Source organism: Molothrus ater, chromosome 26 (assembly GCF_012460135.2).
Source record: "Molothrus ater isolate BHLD 08-10-18 breed brown headed cowbird chromosome 26, BPBGC_Mater_1.1, whole genome shotgun sequence".
Taxonomy (NCBI): domain Eukaryota; kingdom Metazoa; phylum Chordata; class Aves; order Passeriformes; family Icteridae; genus Molothrus; species Molothrus ater.
The window spans coordinates 2,361,235-2,381,223 of NC_050503.2; the positions used below are offsets into that span (position 1 = coordinate 2,361,235).

General features: G+C 47.1%; 1 protein-coding gene across 1 annotated transcript in view; it reads left to right on the forward strand.

Annotated features, from left to right (window-relative positions):
- Positions 1-1,781: 1,781 nt before the first annotated feature.
- MLLT1 (MLLT1 super elongation complex subunit) overlaps positions 1,782-19,989 on the forward strand; it is a 33,690-nt gene continuing 15,482 nt past the window's right edge. Inside the window, exons 1-5 of the mRNA XM_036399342.2 lie at positions 1,782-1,912; positions 5,997-6,177; positions 8,984-9,066; positions 17,953-18,096; positions 19,605-19,730. Of these exons, the coding sequence (XP_036255235.1) occupies positions 1,901-1,912; positions 5,997-6,177; positions 8,984-9,066; positions 17,953-18,096; positions 19,605-19,730 (546 nt within the window). The 5' untranslated portion in view covers positions 1,782-1,900. The remainder of the gene's footprint in view (positions 1,913-5,996; positions 6,178-8,983; positions 9,067-17,952; positions 18,097-19,604; positions 19,731-19,989) is intronic.

The window sequence follows — 19,989 nt, forward strand, 5'->3', positions numbered from 1 at the left end:
AAAAAAAGAAGAGAAACTGAAGGGAAAATGAGGGGGAGAAGGAGAGAAACTGAGGGGAAAATGAGGGAGAAAAAGGAAAGAAACTAAGAGGAAAATGAGGGACAGTGAGGAGAAAATGGAGAGAAAGTGAGGGGGAAATGAGGGAGAGTGAGGGGAAAAATGAGAGAAACTGAGGGGAAAATGGAGAGAAACTGAGAGGAAAACGAGGGAAAGTGAGGGGAAAATGGAGAGAAAGTGAGGGGAAAATGAGAGACAGTGAAAAGAGGAAACTGAGGGGCAAAATGAAGGGGACTGAGGGGGAAAAATGAGGGGAATGAGGGTGACAGAGAGGAAATGAGGAAGACTGAGGGGGGAAATCTGGGAGACTGAGGGGAAAAAATGAGGAAGACCAAAGGGAAAAGGAGATAAACTGAGGGAAATGATGGAGACTTGGGGGGGGGGGGAAATGTGTGAGACAAGGGGGAAATGTAAACTTAAGAGGAAATGTGGGAGATTGAGGGGGGAAAGGAAAGAAAATGAGGGGAAAATGAGAAAAAATGAGGGAAAATGAGAGAGAGTGGGGGGAAAGGAGAGAAGCTGAAAGAGAGATTGAGGGAGAAAATAAGAGAAAACATGGGATACTTCAAGGAAAATAGAAAATGAGGGGGACTGAGGAGAAAAGGAGCAAGAATGAGGGGGGAATGAGAGAAACTGAAAGAAAATGAGGGAGACCAAGGGAAAAAGAGTGAAAGAGAGAAAGGAGCAAAACAGAAAGAAAAAGGAGGAACACCAAGAGTAAAATGGAAACTGAAAGAAAATGTGGGAGATGGATGGGAGAAATGAGGGAGACTGAGAGGAAAAGGAAAGAAATTGAAAGGAAATGAGAGGGTGGGCAATTGAAACGAGAGAGCAAAGGAAAAATGAGGGAGAACAAGGGAGAATAAAGGAGTGAGGGAAAACGGGGGAGATCGAGAGCAAATGAGAGAAACTGAGGGGAAACAAGAGATAGGCAGGAGTAAAAGGGGAGCGCTGAGAGAAAAAGAAAGACGAGGGGAAAAATGAGACAGGGGAACGTGAGGGAGACAAGGAGAGAAAAAAGGCGCAGGAAGGAGCGAGGCTGCGGAGAACAAGGCGAGCCCTGCCCGGCCATCCTGGGCTATCGGGACCTGCGGCTTCCCTCGTTCCCCCTTGTTCCCACCTCATTCGTGTCGGGAATTAACACACCGCCGGGGGAAACGTGGACCGAGGGCGGGATGGGAGGAGAAGGGGCGGGATGGCGCGGCCGGGAGCACACGGCGAGGCCCACACACCTGCTCCCTGTGTTGGCTGTGCACTAAGAGGAACACCGGGGGGAACAGAAGCGGGAACAGAAGCGGGGACAGCACCGGGACGGCGGCCGGAGCGGAGCGGCCGCCACATCGCCCCACACGGGGCTGTGGGGTGGGGGGGGGCGGCCGGACCGCGCTCCCGCCCCCCGCCCCCCGCCTGACCCACAGCGCCGGCCCCGCCCACGGGCCCGCCCACTCCGCATCCCGCCCGCCGCTCATTGGTGGATACGCCTGTCCATCAAGAGGAGGGGGCGGGGCCGCGCCCCGCGGCGTGCGGCGCGCGGGCATTGGCGGCGCGCGGGGGCCGCTGTGGCGCTGAGGCGGTTTCCGGTTCCGCGGGGCGGGCGCGGGGCTGGCGCTGCCTGTGAGTGACACACAATGAGGCGGGCGGCGGGGCCGTGAGGGGCCGCGACCGAGCAGGCGGCGGCCGAGGCGGTGGGGAGGGGGGTGGGGGGGACGGACAGAGCGGCTTCGCTCGTGGACTGAGCGGGGGAAGATATTCTCTACCCCCCCCCGCCCCGCCGACCGGGCAGCGAAACCGCCGCGGCGGCGGGAGCGAGCGAGCGGGGCCCGCGGCGCTGCTGTGCCCAGCCATGGACAATCAGGTGAGGGGAGCGGCCGCGCCGCGCTGCCGGAGGGGTGGGGCTGTGCCGCCCCCCCCTCAGAGAGGGGGGCACGTAAGGGAGGGACCCCCGGGAATGGGCCCTGAATGGGGGGGGCGCCCCTGTCCTCGGGAAGGGGGGGCTGGGTGGCATCGCCCCCCTTTGGGGGGGTATATCTGCTCCTCACACCCTCTTTGGGGGGAACACCTCCTCCCAACCCCTCATTTTTTGGGGGGTACATGTCCTCCCCACACCCTTTAAAGGGGACACCTTCTCCCCATCTCTTTGGGGGGGCACACCTCCTCCCTAGTCGCTTTTGGGGGGGACACATCTCGTCAGTCCCATTTGGGGGGCACACCTCCTCCTACCCACACCCTGTTGCGGGGACACATCTCCTCTCCAATCCCGTTTGGGCGGCACAGGTCCTCCTCACACCCCTTTGTGGGGGCTCACCTCCTCCCTAAGACCCCCATTTAGGGGGCACCTCTCCTTTCCACACCCTTTTGGGGGATGCAGATCCCCTCAATCCATTTTGGGGGGAGTCACATCTCCTTCCCACCCCCCATTTGAGGAGCATGCACGCCTTCTCCCTACTCCCCTTTTGGGGGGACACATCTCCTTAATCCCATTTGGGGGGCACAGCTCTTCCTTCCCGCACCTTTTGCACAGGCACACCTCCTTCCCAATCCCATTTTGGGGGGGACACACCTCCTCCCCACGCCCCATTTGGGGGACACAACTCCTGCACACCCCCCATTTCGGGGGGTACATCATCTCCCCAGTCCCATTTTGGGGGGCACATCATTTGATGGGGACTCCTCCTTCCCACTCCCCATTTGGGGAGGGTGCACGCCTACTCCCCTTTTAGGGGGACATGTCTCCTTAATCCCATTTGGGGGGCACACCTCTTCCTTTCCACACCTTTAGCACAGGCACACCTCCTTCCCAATCCCATTTTGGGGGGGACACACCTCCTTCACACCCCCCATTTGGAGGGGTACATCATCTCCCTAATCCCATTTGGGGGGGGCACATCACACCCTTCATTTGATGGGGACTCATCCTTCCCACCCAGCATTTGGGGGGGCACACCTCCTCCCCAATCCCCATTTGGGGGGGCACACCCCCTCCCCAATCCCCATTTGGGGGGGCACACCCCCTCCCCAATCCACATTTGGGGGACACACCTCCTCTACACCCCCCATTTTGGGAGGGTACATCATCTCCCCAATCCCATTTGTGGGGCACATCATTTGATGGGGACTCCTCCTTCCCACCCCGCATTTGGGGGTCCTTATCCCATTGAATGGGGGGGACACCTCCCCACACCCTTCTTGGGGGGGGGTTTCAGCCCTCTCCCCTCCGTGGGCGGCCGCTGCAGCCTCGCCCGCGGCGGGGGGTGTGAGCAGCATTTCCCGCAAATTCCTGCCTGGGATTATTGCCGGGAGCCGCGCAGGGAAGGGTTAATGCCACCAGGAAGGGTTAATGCCACCCGGAGAGTCCCTAGGGGCCAGGGGGGGGTTCCAGGATGCGTGCGGGAAGTTTACCTGAGGTGATGGGGATTGGGAACCTTTTGTGTGCGGGGAGAGGGTAACAGGTACCTCCCGGGCTGAGGTTCGGAACCAGCCCCGCTATCCCGGATAATCACCCGCAGGAGCGGGAATGGGAGCTGCTGATGGCTTTCAGGCAATTAGCACATCAAACAAAAACCAGAGCAGCCTTCAGAATGTTTATTGAGAAGTTGAAAGCGGGCTCCTTTGTATTATTACAAATTGTTTGAATAGGATCCTGATTTCCCTTTGTTGAGAGACACGCTTGGAAAAAAAAAAAAAAAAAAGGGAAAAAACCCTCCATTTTCAGCGGAGCAACTTTGGATGCTGGTTATGTTGGGAGATCTTATTTTCAAATGTGTTTCAACTTCTGGCTTAATTCACAGCGATTGTTAATTGGAGCAGGGTGTGAGGAGTGCAGCAAGTACAACTTTCGCTCTCAGTTAAACAGTTCTCTTTTATGTTTAATTTCGGTCTCTTCCACACAGCCCCATCTGGTTCTCAGCTCCAATTTCTCAGCCGTTTCAACTCGGAAAGGCAGATTTTGTAGCCTGACAGTCATTTGCACTTCTCAGGAGAGGGGTAGTAACTGGCAACAGTAGCAGGATTTAAAGGGTAATTACGGAATCGATAACGTGAGGCTGCGGCACAGGCTGGCTCAGGGGATGTGAGCGCTGTGGGAAGCATCCCAGATAAAGCAGGCCTGCAGGCACGCTCCGATGGGAGCTGGGAGCTGAGGATTTCGGCAGGCTGGCTCCACACAATGCTTTTGCAGCGTTGGAGGGATTGCTGTGCTCGGAGAGAAGCACACCTTGCCTTTCTTCTCAGCCCTTAATGCGACATGAAAGAGCAGCCGGCCCTGGGCTTGGTTCTTAGCGCAGGAACGAGGTGGAGCTGCTGTAGATAAGCCTTAAGAACAGGGAAAAAAATGGCCTGCCAAGAGAACTTGCAGAGGAAGGTATCCCAAAGAAATGCTGTAGCAATAATGGTGAAGGAATTAATGAGATGAGTTTGTCCCCGAGCCTTAGGATTGATGTGTTGAGGGGCTGGAGGTATTTTGCTGTAAAGATTTAAACTGCCTGAAAGAGTGTGTTAAGGCTTATGGTTGAAATTGGAACTGGACTGCAATTTGGGAGGTCAGGCTTTGATGCCTGGTGCTCTGCAGACCTCCTGTGAGAGCTTTTTACAAAGACAAGAAGGCTGAGATGGAGTCACTTGTGCTTTTCCAGCAAGTATTCACCATGCTCTGGGAAAAAAATCTCGGGTTGGAGATGCAAAGTGAGCATTAATTGTGATCACACTCCTTGCTGCAGTTTGTCAGGGGGAAAATAAGGATGATACTTTCCCTAAACATTTGTCTGGAGCTCAGGGAGCTTTCTCTTTCCCTGCTCATTGTCCAACATGCCCTTGGTTTGGCTCCAGGTCAACATTTAATGTAGGTAATGACAAATAATGCTGCCTCTCCCAATGGTAATTGGGATTTGCTAGGAAGAGCAAGGCACTTATTTTCAAGCCTGAAGTGAAGAATGGGGTAAGGACTAAAACCAGCCTCTTTCTATGAGCCTCCTTGTGCTAAAGCTGGATTTTAGTAGATTTAGTGATTTTGAAATCACTGCTGCTGCTGTGGTTTGTGTAACAAATCTGCACAAAAGTTGGGTACCTTGAGTGTTATTCTCTGTCTGCAAACGTGGCTCTAAGATTTCCTTGATTTATCTTGTGTCTGAATCCCATTTGCCTTTTCTCTGCTACATCTGTTTAATTCATTTCCTTTCTCCTGGCTGTGAAGTCTGCAATACTATGTGGATTTTCACCATTAATTTCATTTCGTTTTTAAGGCACTTAATGGGATTTTTCTGCTTTGAGCCTGATGTGGAATGCACCTTCTCTGTTACTCAGTGGTCAGAGTAGGATTCAGGAGTGCAAATCAGAATTAGGTCAGTTCAGTGTTGGACATGGTGCAGGCAGATATGTTAACTTGGTCTTTGAAAGTGAGATAATAAAATATATTTAGAACCATACAGGAAACATAATTTTCTTCTGGTGAGTGATATATTCTAGAGAATATCATAAACCACCAATTCACGATCTGATTTTTCCTGTTTCAAGATGAGTTTTCTGTCAGTGCTGTGAATTCTGTAAGCTGTGAACATCAAGTTCTGTCTCTGACACTTTCTAGAAATAAAGATTCCTCAATTAGGACTTTGCTGACAATTTCACTGATAAGCGAGGCAGAGAAACCAATCCCTCTTTTAGAGCTGCTTTCTCTGCAATCTTAATATTAGGAAGAAAACAGGTATGAAATGGTGCTGGCAGTTATTTTTGTGGCAGCTTTGCCATCCACAGCAGCGCTTTGCAGCCTGAGGCCGATCCCCACAGGGGGGCTGCTGAGTTCCTGGGGGGATTCAGCGCGGTTTGTGCTCTCTGCTGACGGGTTTGTGCTCTCTGCTGACGGGTTTGTGCTCTCTGCTGACGGGTTTGTGCTCTCTGCTGATGAGTTTGTGCTCTCTGCTGACTCTCCTGCCTCTGTCCCCACGCAGTGCACGGTGCAGGTGAAGCTGGAGCTGGGGCACCGGGCCCAGCTGCGCAAGAAGCCGACCACGGAAGGCTTCACCCATGACTGGATGGTGTTCGTGCGCGGCCCCGAGCAGTGCGACATCCAGCACTTCGTGGAGCGCGTCGTCTTCCGGCTGCACGAGAGCTTCCCAAAACCCAAGCGAGGTCAGAGGGGCTGGGCTTGCTTTATCTGTGTGAAAGAGCTTGTGTTGAACTGTCAATTTGCTGTGAAAGATCTCCTTAAAAAGGAGAGAAATATCCATTGCCGTGCACTCCAGCTTGAACCTTTCCCCACTGTGTTTGAGGAAGGTCAGGGAGAATGGGACCTTTCTTCTGCTGAAAGGGCAGGAGGTGAGCTGCTTTCTCCTCTTATTTAAGCATTAGTGTGTGCAGGTTCTCAAGACACAAGTGACAGCAGAAGATAATTCATGTTACACAATGGGAAAGATGGGTTTGATTTGTTGGAATTCACCAGCAAAAGCTGGAAGCACATGAGAGATGCTCTAATACCGGGCTCAGATGTGTACTGGCTATGGAGAGTTTTGCAGATTCTTGCAATGTCTAGTCTCAGATGCCAGTTCAGGCAGCCTTAACCCAGCAGAAATCAATGCTGCCATGGGGTGATGATGTCTTTGCTGTACATTCCCCCTGCAAGCCCAGTGCAGTCATTGTGCTTGGGTTGGAGTGTTATTTTCTGACTTTGCTTTCTGACTCTGTAGCAAACTGAACCTTGCTGTTGGCATGGGGCAGCAGGAGCTCATGAGGTTGAGGTGCAGGAGCAGGAATTGCCCTTTTCAGGGGCAGTGCAGTCACTTCTGTGTAGGATTGTGTAACTGGAGCTGCAGCATTAGTGCTTTAAGAAAGACAAGCTGCCCCTGAGAATTGTTGAAATGGGCATTTTTGACAATACTGCTTCAGGAGCAGGACATTCAGGGTGTCTTAGGACAGCCTGTGACATTGGGGATTTGTGGGAGTCCACAGTGGAAAGGAACTGAGAGGTGCTCAGCGTTCACAAGGGTGTGACTCTGCTCTGTGTGTTGATAAAATCTCCTTCAAACTGATCTGTTAAAACTGCTGTGTGACAAGCAGGTGCAGGACTGAGCTGAAAGCTGATTTATAGAATAAAAATGCAACCTGTGGGTTACAGTTCCTGTCCTCTAGTGTAATTCATTTATTACAAATAACTGTGTTGGGGTAGTACATAAAATAATGGAATGGTTTGGATTGGAAGGGCCCTAAAGCCCATCCAGTGCCACCCCTGCCATGGCAGGGACACCTCCCACTGTCCCAGGTGCTCCCAGCCCTGTCCAGCCCGGCCTTGGGCACTGCCAGGGATGCAGGGGCACCCACCCTGTGCCAGGGCCTGCCCACCCTCACAGGGAACAATTCCTGATTGCCAATGCCCCATCCAGCCCTGCCCTCTGGCAGTACAAAACCATGGCCTTTGCTCAGTCACTTGCTGTATCATCTGCCTTTCCAGGGTATTTCTTTTCTCCCAGTCCCTGAGTTTTCCAAGCTTCCTTGAGCTTGCTCCTGATGCCACTGTGCCTTTGACCAAGGCGTGTCTGGGTTGTAGCTCAGTGCTGTGGCAAGTGCCTCTCCTAGTCCTGAGTGTATTTGAAGGGTTTTTTTTCAGATGGTGCCCTCTTGGAGAAGATCCTGGTGCTGAAGGTGGGCTCGTGCTGCTGGCAGATTGCTCTTGGAGCCCTTGGAATTTGTCAGAATAGAGTGGCAGAGGAACAAAGGCTGCTTGGCAGATAGGCTTAAGATTCCTGCTGCCATATTGGCACTGCTCTTTGGTTTGGGATTTTTTCCCTCTAAATGACAGGGTTCTTATATGAAATTCAAGTTAAAGCAAGTCTAGAGGTTTTTGTTATTTTTAAGGATGCCCTTTTTTCTCAGTTGTATTTGGAGTGCTGCTTTCCAGCACCTTAATGATGGTAGAAGTGCTTAGAGCTGGGAGGGGATAATACAGCTACATTAAAAGACAATAATTTGTGTGCTTTTAGGTTTGATGTACTGTTTCCTAATCATATTAATTACTTGGAATTCTTAAGAGAAACTCAAAAGATTTGCACTGAATTCCTCTAATTACCTAATTGACTTTATTTACATATATTGTAGTGCATAAATTATATGCGAGTGCATCCGGTTCCTGAGAGGGAGAATATCTGTGTGGCTCTCATGTTTCTCCTGGCAGCTGCTGTGTGTGTGCTGCTACTTCATGGCCAAAGAAATGATCCTGGAATCCTTCAAATTGGATATCCTGGAATGGATAACAGGAAGGATTCAGGAGCATGAAGCCACACCAGATAGCGGGACAGGGGGAGCTGAGGCAGGGACATGCAGATTAATTTCTGAAAAGCAATTAACTTTTCTAATTGCTGTTTCTGCACTGAGCAGCTCTGACCTGAACAGCAAACTGGTTCACCTTCCTCCTCGTGTTTCCTTGTGTGTGAAATAAATAGCAGTGCTCACCTGCCCTTCAGGTTTGTTCACCTGCAGCGTGGCTGTTACCCAACTGTGAGCACTGGGGAGTGTTTCAAGGAAAAAATAATCACCTGCTTGTGTGTGGCAGTGTTTTAATTCAGAAATATGGGCATCAAAGTAAAGTTTACCTCTCTGTGCTGTTCCACCTTTTGGGTCTTGGCCTTTCCTTGCCAGGCACTTTGGACTGGCAGTTTGCATTGTTGTGGGCCTGCCCAGAAATGAAATTGAATCTGGGTGCACAGGAGGGGAAGGAGCTCTCTGAGTGTTTTATGTTTCCGTTCCATGGGAGGAGCCAAGAACAGATTTCATGTTCTTAACTAAGCCTGTGGCCACCATCTTATTCTGTGTGGGTTTTTCCACAAAGGTCAGTGTTTAACTGTGCCCTGAGTCGTCAGAGGCCCAGCTCTCCTCTTGCAGCTCCTTTTTGCCTCAAATAAAGTTGTGCTGAATTCCAAGCTCACATTTATTTGTTCTCTTTCAGTGTGCAAGGAGCCCCCCTACAAGGTGGAGGAGTCTGGCTACGCTGGCTTCATTATGCCCATTGAAGTGCACTTCAAAAACAAGGTAGAATCTGATTTCTGGTCTTCTAATTGTTTTGAGCTGTGCCAGAGCCTGAAACTGCCTGACAGAAAGACTCTAAATTATGTGACTGTTTTATGTGTGTGTTTTTTATTAGTCTAATAAATAGAATTTAACTGGGAGTTGGAAGCTCCTGCCAGACTTCAAAAGAAAGCTTTTGGCAGAAATGGAATTGGATAGAAAGGTGATACCAGGACAGTGGATGGTCCTGGAGATTCTGAGCAGAGATTGTGCCACTTGTAGCTTCTTTAGCATGGAGGATATTAAAGCCATTTAAAATATTTTATGTACATATGGAAGTAAATAAACATAAGACACTGATGCTATAAATATTTGTAAACACTGTGTTGATTCTCAATATATTAAAAAATCTGCTTTTGAATTTGCAAGCTTATTAAATTTAACTGTATAGGTATGAAATCTGCAGAGGCCCAAGACAAACATTTGCATGTGTAGCACAAGTATTTAGAGCTGTCTTAAAGATATCCTTGTTCTTACTCAGTGCTCTTCCAGAAAGAAAACACTAAATATTTTAAGTCTTAAGATGCATTGCCAGCAAGTATATGCAAGTTAAAATTTGGATTTATTGCTTGCTTTAAGTCTACCACAGAGGTCACATGCTGTAGGTTATGAAAACAGGGAATTGGGCACTTGTGTTCATATTACCTCAGTTTCAGTTAAATTGTTTTGTTAAACATGAATAATGGATGTTTCTGGCTTTGATTACTGCTTAAATCATAAAATAAAAACTAATGTTTTGCTTATGATCCCTAAGAGGGAGCTGAGGTAAACTAAACCAAAAATGTTGAGCCCCATCCCTGTAATCTGTGCTCTCCCACCCCCTGAGTTCCTGAGCACCAGCCCTTACCCCAGGTGTGTTGACAGCAGACACATGGAGCAGCCTCATTCTATTTATTTCCCATCCTCCTTTCCCTGGCCCTGCCACAAACATCTGTCTGCTCTTCCCTTGTGTCCCCAGTCCAGCCCAGGATGCTCTCCTGGCAGTGTCACTCTGGAAATAATCAGCATTTTGGGCTGCCTTCTTGGCTACCACACTGCTCTGACCCCCCTGTATGGGCTGGAGGAATAAGCCAAGATAATGGGACTGAGCCACCCAAGACTGAGTGCCCTCCTAAACCTGGGAGTGTTTTTTTGTTCACAAGTTGTTTTTTGGGTGGGTAGGGTAAGCCAAAGGGCTGGCAAGAAGAATGGCAGGGAGGGGCTGGGGGTGAATGTTGTTGATAAAAGCAGCTTTTTTGGCAAACACTGCAAACTACCACTGGAGTGCAACAAAAACACCTCAAAAGCTTGAAGTAGTTCTGCTTCTGGTGGCTTTTCTGAGGTTTTAGATGGGAAGCAGAAAATTCTCCATCTGCACTAAATGTTGGCTTAAGTCAGGTTCAAGATCCTTTACACTCCTGACCAAAAAAATCCCTGAACTTCTCCAGGCTGATTCCTTAAAAGTGGAACCTCTAATGCCTGGGGGGGGGTGAACTGTGGTTTAGTTCTACCCTTCCTTTTTCTTCTCACCCAGCCATTCCCCACTCTTCCCTTTTCCCTGCAGCTCTCCAATGGTTTCTTTCACAGATCCTCAGGTCTCCCTCATTTCTGTCTTTTCAGAGGTGCTCACATCTTCTGCATTCCTGTGTTTGCTTTTTTCCCTCTGTCCCTCATATTCCTGTGTTCCTCGTGGAGTATGGAGCTGGCAGCTTTTCTGACTAGAACTTGCTTTCACACCCACTGGGGTCATCACTCCTCATTGTTTCTCCACACACGTGACTGCAGAGTTGTTCCCCAGCACTGAGCAGAGAGGTGGCTTTTATAAATAAGGGAAATAGGTGGGCTCTGTTCTCCCTGGAAACAATGGAAGGAGCTGTTAATTTAGGAGAAGGCTCTTTGTTTCTGACATTTTGGTCTTCAGAAACATGACAAATAAATAGGAGAACAGGTTGACTTGCAGACTTGTTTTCAAAGCTACAGATCTTCAAAACACTCATTTATGCCCTGTTTTATAGCTGCATGTTTGCTGGAGAAGTTCTTTTCCATTTTTAAGCTGATTAACCAATTGCTAATTAAGGAGTTTCAGGCAGCACCTCTCATTATTTAATTGGGCCAAGGAGCGATTGAGGGAAAAGGTAGAAAAAGGTTCCATCTTCCAGCACATCATTGGAACAAAGATGTGTTTTCAAATTCAGCCATGAATTAACTTAGGATTGCAGGGAGCTCAGGAGCTGCTGCTGAGGGGCTGAGCAGGACCTCAGGAACAGATGGAGCTGGGCCAGGCCTTGGCAGGGAGCTCAGGGCAAGGTTCTGCCCCCCGAGGCTGCTGGGCACTGCCCAGGGCCCCAGGGAATGGTGCCAAGGCTGCCAGAGCTCCAGGAGCTCCCAGGGGTGCCCAGGGTGGGGTTCTTGGGGTGCCTGGGCAGGGATGGGGCTGCACTGATCATCCCTGAGGGTCCTTTCCAGCTCAGGATATTCAGTTGGGCTCCTCTGTCCACCTCTGCCCAGTGATGATGCCATCTGGGAATTTGAAGAGCTCTGATCATTTTCTGTAAGTGGAGTTGAAGGAAATATAAGAGGTAAACACTTCTACAAGGACAGGAGTGCAAAGACTGTGATATAGTATAAATTAACAAGATAGGGAAAGGGGAGGAGGAATAGCAAAGGTTTAGGATACAGCCTGTGTTCTCCTGGATGAAAGAAGATGGTGTTAAAACACCAAATAAAGTCTTGATTACTTCAAGACCTTGTTCTCACTTTGATTGCTGTAACCTGTTGACACTGGTGGGGATCAGCTGCTGGGAGTGCAGCAGATATTGTGAATTGATTGCAGCACTGGGGACTCATCCTTGAGTGATTCTCTTCAAGTCCATGGTATGGATTGGTTCTGGGATTGGGGTGAAAAGGCTCTTTGGAGGTGACTGGGCAGGGGAGCTGGGTGGGTTTGGAGGCCATATGTTCCTCACAATCTGACACATTTTTGTTGATGTGTGTCCTCAGCTGAAGCCAGACTTGCAGAGGCTTTGGGATTTGTTTATTGATGCATGTTTAGCTTTGTGAAGGTGAGAAGAGAAAGGATTTAAAGAGGGAGTGAGCCAGGCTGTGGAGATTGATCTTTGCCATGGTTGGCTGAAATGGGTTTTTTTCCACATTTAAGCTCCTTTCTTAGCCATTTCCTCTCCCTGTTCTGATTTGTTACTGGGATGACAAATGCTGGCTGTCAGAGCCCGTGTGCTCTTTGCTTTGGCTAAAGAAATACCAACCTGTGCTCTGGGAAGGAGCAGCTTTACTAAGAACTGTTTTAATTAACTTCATCAGGGATTTTTTTAACCAGCTTGGCATAAAATTGCCCATTGACTCTTTGTGTTGGAGAACTCCCTTTTTGTTATCATTGTGTGTGTTTGGAGCAGCAGACTCGGTGCCTTTTTGTTGGGTGGGGAAGCATCAGCAGAGTGTGAAAAAGGTGTAAGAGCCTGTTCTTATCCTCTGTGAGCATTGCTGGCCTGTGTTTGTCCTTCTGCTGCAATCCAGCTCCTCCATGAGCAGCGCTTTCTCAGCTCTGCTATTTGAATTGCAGAATATAAATTGGGAATATTGCAGCGAGCCTGGGCAGCTGGGGGCTCTGAGCAGCCACAGCACTCGTGCTCTCCTTCAACACTGGCAGAGCCTTTGCTGCTGTAACTGATCCTGAAAAACAAATGGCAGGGGCTCAGCAGGTTGATTGATAAAGCTTTTGCAAGTCGAGCTGGCTAATGACAGCAGATCATTTGGACTGGAAATGTTAGTGTGCTATTTTTGTTTTGAAATCCTTTGTGTTCCTGGAACGAGGGCTGCTGTGAGTGGCTTCTGCTGCTCGAATCGATACAAACCCAGTACAACAAATGCGTTGCTGTTTTTCTCCTGCTCTTCCCCTTCCCTCTCCCCCTCAATTTCAACAGTCTGGAGGCTTTTTTTTTTTTTTTTTTTTCATTGTTGTCTCCAAATAAATCTCTTCTAGTGGTACACGTTGTAATCTGGAGGCTGTAATACAGGTCTGGCTTTGGTATTCATTCCCTGTGACATTTTTTGCATCCTAATCAAATTAGATCAATCCTCCCCACAAAGCTCAAGGTCTAGTAGATTTTCATGTTCTTCTGATATAAGGCAGATGATATTAATGCAACATGGATAAGATGTTGTATTAAAGTCTCTTTAAAGATGCTACCTCCTAATTTTAGTGCTAGAGATAAAAGCCTTCCAGGATTTACATAATGGATACATGGAACTTGGGCTTTTCCTATTAGTGAGAAGGAGATAAGCAAAGAAAGCTGAGAAATTCGTTTGATTTTTTCCACTGAGGTTCAAAAGAAAAATAAGCATATTTTACCCCTTCTGCAACCTTTGTAGAGGTGATGTAGAAAACAAATAGAGAGAAATATTGGAAAAGGGGAGAATTATTTGTGTATCAGAGTAGGAACTCAGTGGAGACGTTGTTGGTGGGCTGCACATATGGCAGGGGAGGTGAAACAGGATCAGCTACAACTGGTGTCAGGATTGTGCCATCAGGAAGGGACTGGCCTGGGAAATGCCCCTGGGGAAGGCTGGGGCAAGTGTTGGCCAGGGAGCTGCTCCTGAGGATGGTTGAAGAGCCTGTGTTTGCAGGAGACATTTGATTTTATGAAATTGCCATTTTGGGCAGGATGTGCACAAGTTTCAGGAGAGGCTGAGCAGCTTCAGCCTCTTGGAGTTTACTCAGTGTTGCTGAAAGTTGGGCAAGGAGGAGTGAACCTGGTCCTTTGGTCTGCCCTTTGAGGGCAGCATTTTAGCTCTGTCCTGTACCATCTTCCTTCCCAAACCTGCAGCAATTCCTTTGGTCCTGCTGCTGTTATCTTTGCTTTTACCTTTTTCTGTCAGAAATTAGGCTGGATTATTCATTTACCCATTCTTTTATCTGAGCAGGGCCAAACCGTGGGCTGGCTGTGTTTGAGTAGCCATTCAATATGGGACATCCATAGGCACCTCCAGATGCTGAAAATACATACATATATCTATTTATACTTTATATTTTATACTTTATATTTTATACTTTATATTTTATACTTTATATTTTATACTTTATATTTTATACTTTATATTTTATACTTTATATTTTATACTTTATATTTTATACTTTATATTTTATACTTTATATTTTATACTTTATATTTTATACTTTATATTTTATACATTATATTTTATACATTATACTTTATACATTATACTTTATACATTATACTTTATACATTATACTTTATATTATTTTATATTTTATATTTGCAGTGTGTGGCAAGGCTGTGTTTGCAAAGACAGAAGCTTTATCAGCCATGCCAGCTTCATGTCATGTATTTGTAAGAGTTAGAAGATTATTAAGTGAGCAGATAAAGAGATGTATTTACACTAACCTATATTATTTATACTCAAAATATTATTGTACTCATTATATACATATATATATAATAAAATATATATTAGGAAAATCTGATTTTCAAGCTAAGTAACAAGTGTCTGATGGAGGAAAGTCCTAAATGCTTAACCCTGAAGAATCTCCCTAAAGAGAAGATTGATTCATGGATTCCTGAGTGGAACATAAGGCTGATTCTTTCCAAATCTGAATTTTGGGCTATTCCCTTTCCAATGCCCTGGCTGGAAGCTGCTCCAGGACCAGTCAGACGGGTTGGACCAGCCTGGGCAGGGGTTTCATTTCTCCAGACGTTCTGGATCAATGCCCCTGTCAGGCTGGATCCATGGCAAAAGGGAAGTGGTGGTAGATGTTGTAGTTATTGAATAACCATGAGCCTGCTTCCTTGGTGTGCTAGATTTTTGGAGATAATTTTGGTTTATGGCTTTCTAAAAGTGATTTATGAGCTTTATGCGCACGCTACCAGCGAAATTCTTTTGATTTGTGTTAAGTGGCAAAGGGCACACCCTGCCTTAAAAACAAGACAAGGAAATTTTAACAAAAGACTTTAAAAAATTCCTTCTCTTACAAAAAAGTGCCGAAGGAACTTTAACCCATTACTTCAGAACTCAAAGGAAAAATAAAGCAGCTTCAGAGCTCATAACAGCTCAGTGGCAGGCGGTGCAGACAGGAAGCAGTAAAAATAAAACCTAATGTACCCAGCTCAGGAGATTGGAGGTGGAATTGGGGGATTCACTGGATGAAGGGAAGTTTACAGCAGCTGCAAATAAAAGCCCTGGCTTTGTGCTGCTCACTTGGAGTTTACTTCTCTGGCATCCTGCATTTAAGGGGCAGATGCAAAATGAGGTTCTGAGGTGCCTTGCTGAGACATCCCTGCACCAGCTTAACCATTTCATGGCCAAGTGAGCCACTGAATTTGAATCTGAACAATTCACATCTAGAAATGGGAATTGTTAGAAATAGCTGGGAACCACGCTTTTTAAAGCTTTTCTTGGATATAGGGCCCTTTAGAAAAGCTTATGGTCTTGGGAGCAGCCAAGTCTCTTCCCTTGTCACTTTTTCTGTTTGTTTGACATCAGAAGTTGAAATTCTCTAAGAGCAAAGCTTGCCTTGTTTGTGTAGCTGCTGCTGAAGCAGGAGCAGATGAAGGGTGTGTAGGATTGGCTGAACAAAGTTTGTAGGGTGAGAAAGAACCTCCTGTGAGTTGCAGCAGGATGTGTGGATCCCAACATGTTATTGAGAAAGGCTTTGAAGTGTGGCACTGTGGACTCAGCCTTTTTATTTAAAGTTAGAGGATGGGTAGGTCTGGGTCAATTGAGAGAGATTTTCCTTGGGTTTCTCCCCCCCTTCTTCCCCTTGATGGTTGTTTGGGGGGAAGAACCTTTTAGGGAGGACCGGATGGATTAAGCTTTGGAGTGGCCTGAGCTGTAATCATTAGCTGGGCAGTGAGGGCAGTAAAGGAAAGAATGTTTATTTGCAGCTTTTTGCTTTGAGAGTTTTGTGGTGGCTCTTTTAGGAGTGCTGTAATCTCAGCTATTCACTGGGGGGGTGGGGGGTTCCTTATGGCCTGGGGGATACAAAGGAGATTTTAATGATCAGGGCACTCTGCTGGGGCTCATTCCCAGGGCACTTGTGATCTTTGAGCTGGAGGATATCACATTAAAAAAGTGTCTTAATTCTACAAAAAATTCAACAGACACATGAGAAATATTCTGGTGCTTGTGAAAAAAAAAAGCACCAAAAAAATGGAATAGCCAAGGTGAGAGGGAAAGGGATCTGCTGCCTCCCTCCTGCTTGGAAAGCAAATGGGCAAATGACAAAGCAGAGCTGGTAATGGGATGGCAAAACATCTCCTGACCAAAGCCTGCGATTGCTGATAGAGCCAAGATTATTTACTCTGCTGTAAACCAGGGAAAGCATTTTAGAAGCCATTATTAGGCCACATTTGGATTTCTATTCATCCTTCATTTCAGTTTATTAGGCTTTGAGGGACCCTGTGCAGCTGCTGTTTGAACTGCAGCAAGCGCACACGCAGAGCTCGCTAATGATTCAGTTAATGAGAACAGGCATGGAAAACAGGCAAATGACAGGGCACTGGATTTTGCAAGGATTTTTCTTTTTTCCTCCCATGTATCTGTTTTAGTAAACTCCTTTCAGGAGCATGTGGATTCCTCAGGACTTTATCAAAAGAGGGTCTGAATACCTGGTGTTGGCAGCACGTTTATCTGAGACTCTTCTCTGTGTCTATGGATGCCTGCCCCTGTTTGAGGGTGAGGATCCAAGACCTCAACTCCTTGATGAAACCCTAGATGAGCTCAGGGTACTGATTTTGATGTAAACCAGGTGTAGCTACCACCCTTTGCATTGTTAGAGGTGTAGTTTGTCCAAGGAATGGCCTCTGCAGCAAACAGCAGGAACTGGGGTGGTCTGAAGCTGTTTCAACCTATTTTCAGCAAACCTAATGGCTGGAGCTGGGAGCCTGCAGTGCCTGTTCCCATCCAACAATGCCACTACACCAGGAAATGGAGCTGCTGGAAGGGAATTCTGGAAAAGACTGCTGTGCAGCTGCTCAGTGCTGCACGGGGAATGAGGCACGTGGGATGCATTGATGGAAATGTGCAGGGCACTGCTGGCCTTGCTGGGCTTCCCAGCACATTGAATTTCCAGCTTGGAAATTCAAACTGCAAGAAACATCAGGCAGTGTCCTGCCTGTCCATATTTGTAATACACAAGAAGAGTATTTGCAATTTTGGAGGTGGAGGGAAAAACAGGGGGGGATTTCTTCCATTCTGTGCTGCAAACGCAGCAGGTGGAACAGAGGCAGTGAGGCGCAGATGATCCCCCCAGCACTCAAACAAACTCTGGATTGCTTGGCTGAAAGTGCCCTTGCAAAGTTCAAAAGCCTGGGATATCTTCCCATTCAGCCCCTGCAATATGCATATTGAAAAGGATTTTACAAACCAAGCCATCCTTTTCCCATTGCCTTTCATCTTTTCTCGGTGCCTGCAGAGATGCTGGGAGTTCAGAAGTTGTTCCTTCTCTCAAAAAGGATTATGCTTTTCTTAATATTGATACTTAGAGTTGTTTCCCAAAGGAGATAGGATCTGAATTTTGGTGAAAACAGTAGTGCATAAAGCTTGTGATTCTGCTTTTCTGGGGAGACTTGAACAGCTTTAAGCAGACAATTTTCAGTCAAAATCTGTGTCCATGCATTGCTTTTGCAATGAGAAGCCTCATGCCTGACTTCCTGATGAGCAATGTTAACCTCAAGCACAAATACTTTAATTTCCAGCTCTCTGATCTCATGGTGAAAAACTCCATGAATGCAGCACTTGGTGGTTTATTTGGGATTTTCAGGAGTGACTGTTCGCATCCCCAGGCTTAGTGTGCTTGCCAAGCTTCTTCCAGTTTCCCAAAGCCTTTCTTGTTTTTAGGAGGAGCCCAAAAAGGTTTGTTTCACATATGACCTGTTCCTAAATCTGGAGGGGAACCCACCTGTGAACCACCTTCGTTGTGAGAAACTGACTTTCAACAACCCCACCAAGGAATTCAGGCGCAAACTCATCAGGGCTGGAGGGGTAAGTGCCCAGTTTGGGGTCCTGAAAGGAGTGGGCTTGTTTTGCTCTGAGGTTTCTTTAAGGCCAGCAGCCTTCAAGCAGTTTTCTGCATTCATTTAAAAGATGACCCAGCCAGTTTTGACTCGTGGTTGTAGGGCTGCAACACTTGCAGCAGAACAAATCCTTTGTTGGTGTGTGATTGGTGACACTTCTTTTGTCAATTTAAATGTGAGCATTAATATCAAAGCAGAAAACCCCTTTGGAAAGTGGGATCTGCTCTGGATGTTTCCTTGGTGCCAGGAGCTGGGGCAGTACAGAAGAGCTCAAGGAAAGAGAGAGGCTTTCAAACCATTCCTTATTATGATTTTTTTAACTTAGTAGTTGGTGCTTCCTGGGCAATAAATGACCTCTAAACCTGGCATCAGCTACTTGTGGCTTAGATAATAAAAAAATTAATGAAAAATTGGACAATATAGAGTGAAAACAGGTTGGGGTGGGGAGGGAAGTAGATATTCTCTAAAAGGCCCAGTAGAGTATGGGTTGCTGCAGGAGCTGAACCCAGGGAAGGTAATGAGTAGTGCTAGACTAAAGGATGACCCTCAAATAACTGCAGGATCTGGGCAAATCAGTGCAAACCACAAAGTGCAAGAAGTTTTTAATGAGCCAGAGGATGTCAAGGCCAGGTTGGACAGGGCTTGGAGCAAGCTGGGGTAGTGGGAGCTGTCCCTGCCCATGGCAGGGGGGTGGAATAAGATGAGTTTTAAGGCCCTTTCCAACCCTGATCACTCCACAATTCCTGTTCACTGTGTGCCTGTGCTTTCCTGTACTGGGCAGAGAGAGGAAGGTGCTCACTTCAGCCCTAGGATGGCTGGAACATCATCTGCTCTCTAGGATATTCACAGTATGGTATTTTAGTCCTTGTGTACTGAGGTGTTTCAGCTGTTAATCACTTTTGATGCCTTTTCTCTGGTGGCAATTTTGCACAGAATTATCCTGACAATATAGGGAAGGTAAGAAAGGAATTGTTCCATGGAGCTCAGTGCTTGGTGTTAAGATTTTGTGAAGGGAGAGACCCAAGCCCTGGATTTTTTTTTTTTTTTCCTTTTTCCCCTGAAACAGTGAATTGAGCTTTTCCTAAAACCAAGGAAATCTTGCTCATTCCTTCCAGATTTATCTCCCTAGCCTTTTTCAGGGGAAGAGCATTTGCAGCAGAACACACAGTTCTTGTCCAGAGCTTTATTGCCTGCCTGTGCTCAGAATATTGGCATTCCCTTTGGGAAAGACACTCGATATTGCATTGCTGCCTTTCACTTTTGTGGGTTTAATATTCTGTAGTTGAGGAGTTGCCTTGAAACTGAGCATTCCATAGACAATATCTTTTTATGGCCTTTAAGCAGGCGAGGAAAAAAACATTGCAAAGATGAAGAATGGTGTGTTAATTGAGCAAGTGGCTTAACATAATCATGTGTTAATAGTTAATAGTCCGTGAGACTTTGTGCAGACATAATTTCCCTCCTCTTTATTCCCAGGTAATGGTGATGCCAGAAGGAGCAGAGACTGTTTCAAGGCCAAGTCCTGATTATCCAATGCTGCCTACAATACCTCTCTCTGCCTTCTCTGATCCCAAGAAGACCAAACCCTCCCATGGGTCAAAGGTCAGTGCAGCACATGTTTGGGTCAGCCTGAGGTGAGGGAGTCTTTCAGGCCAGGCTGCTGAGAGCTTGTTCAGCAGCTGTTCCTGGCTGCTGCTAATTCTGAACCTCCTTGTACTCTGCAGTTCAGTAGTTAATGGTCTGGAACTTCCCAAGCCTCTAGGAGGCTTTTTCATGATCTGATAGACTTCTCTCCAGGGAAGTTTTGAAAAGAAAATTAAATGTGCCAGACTGGGAATTTTTGGTGAATCGGATCGTCCTT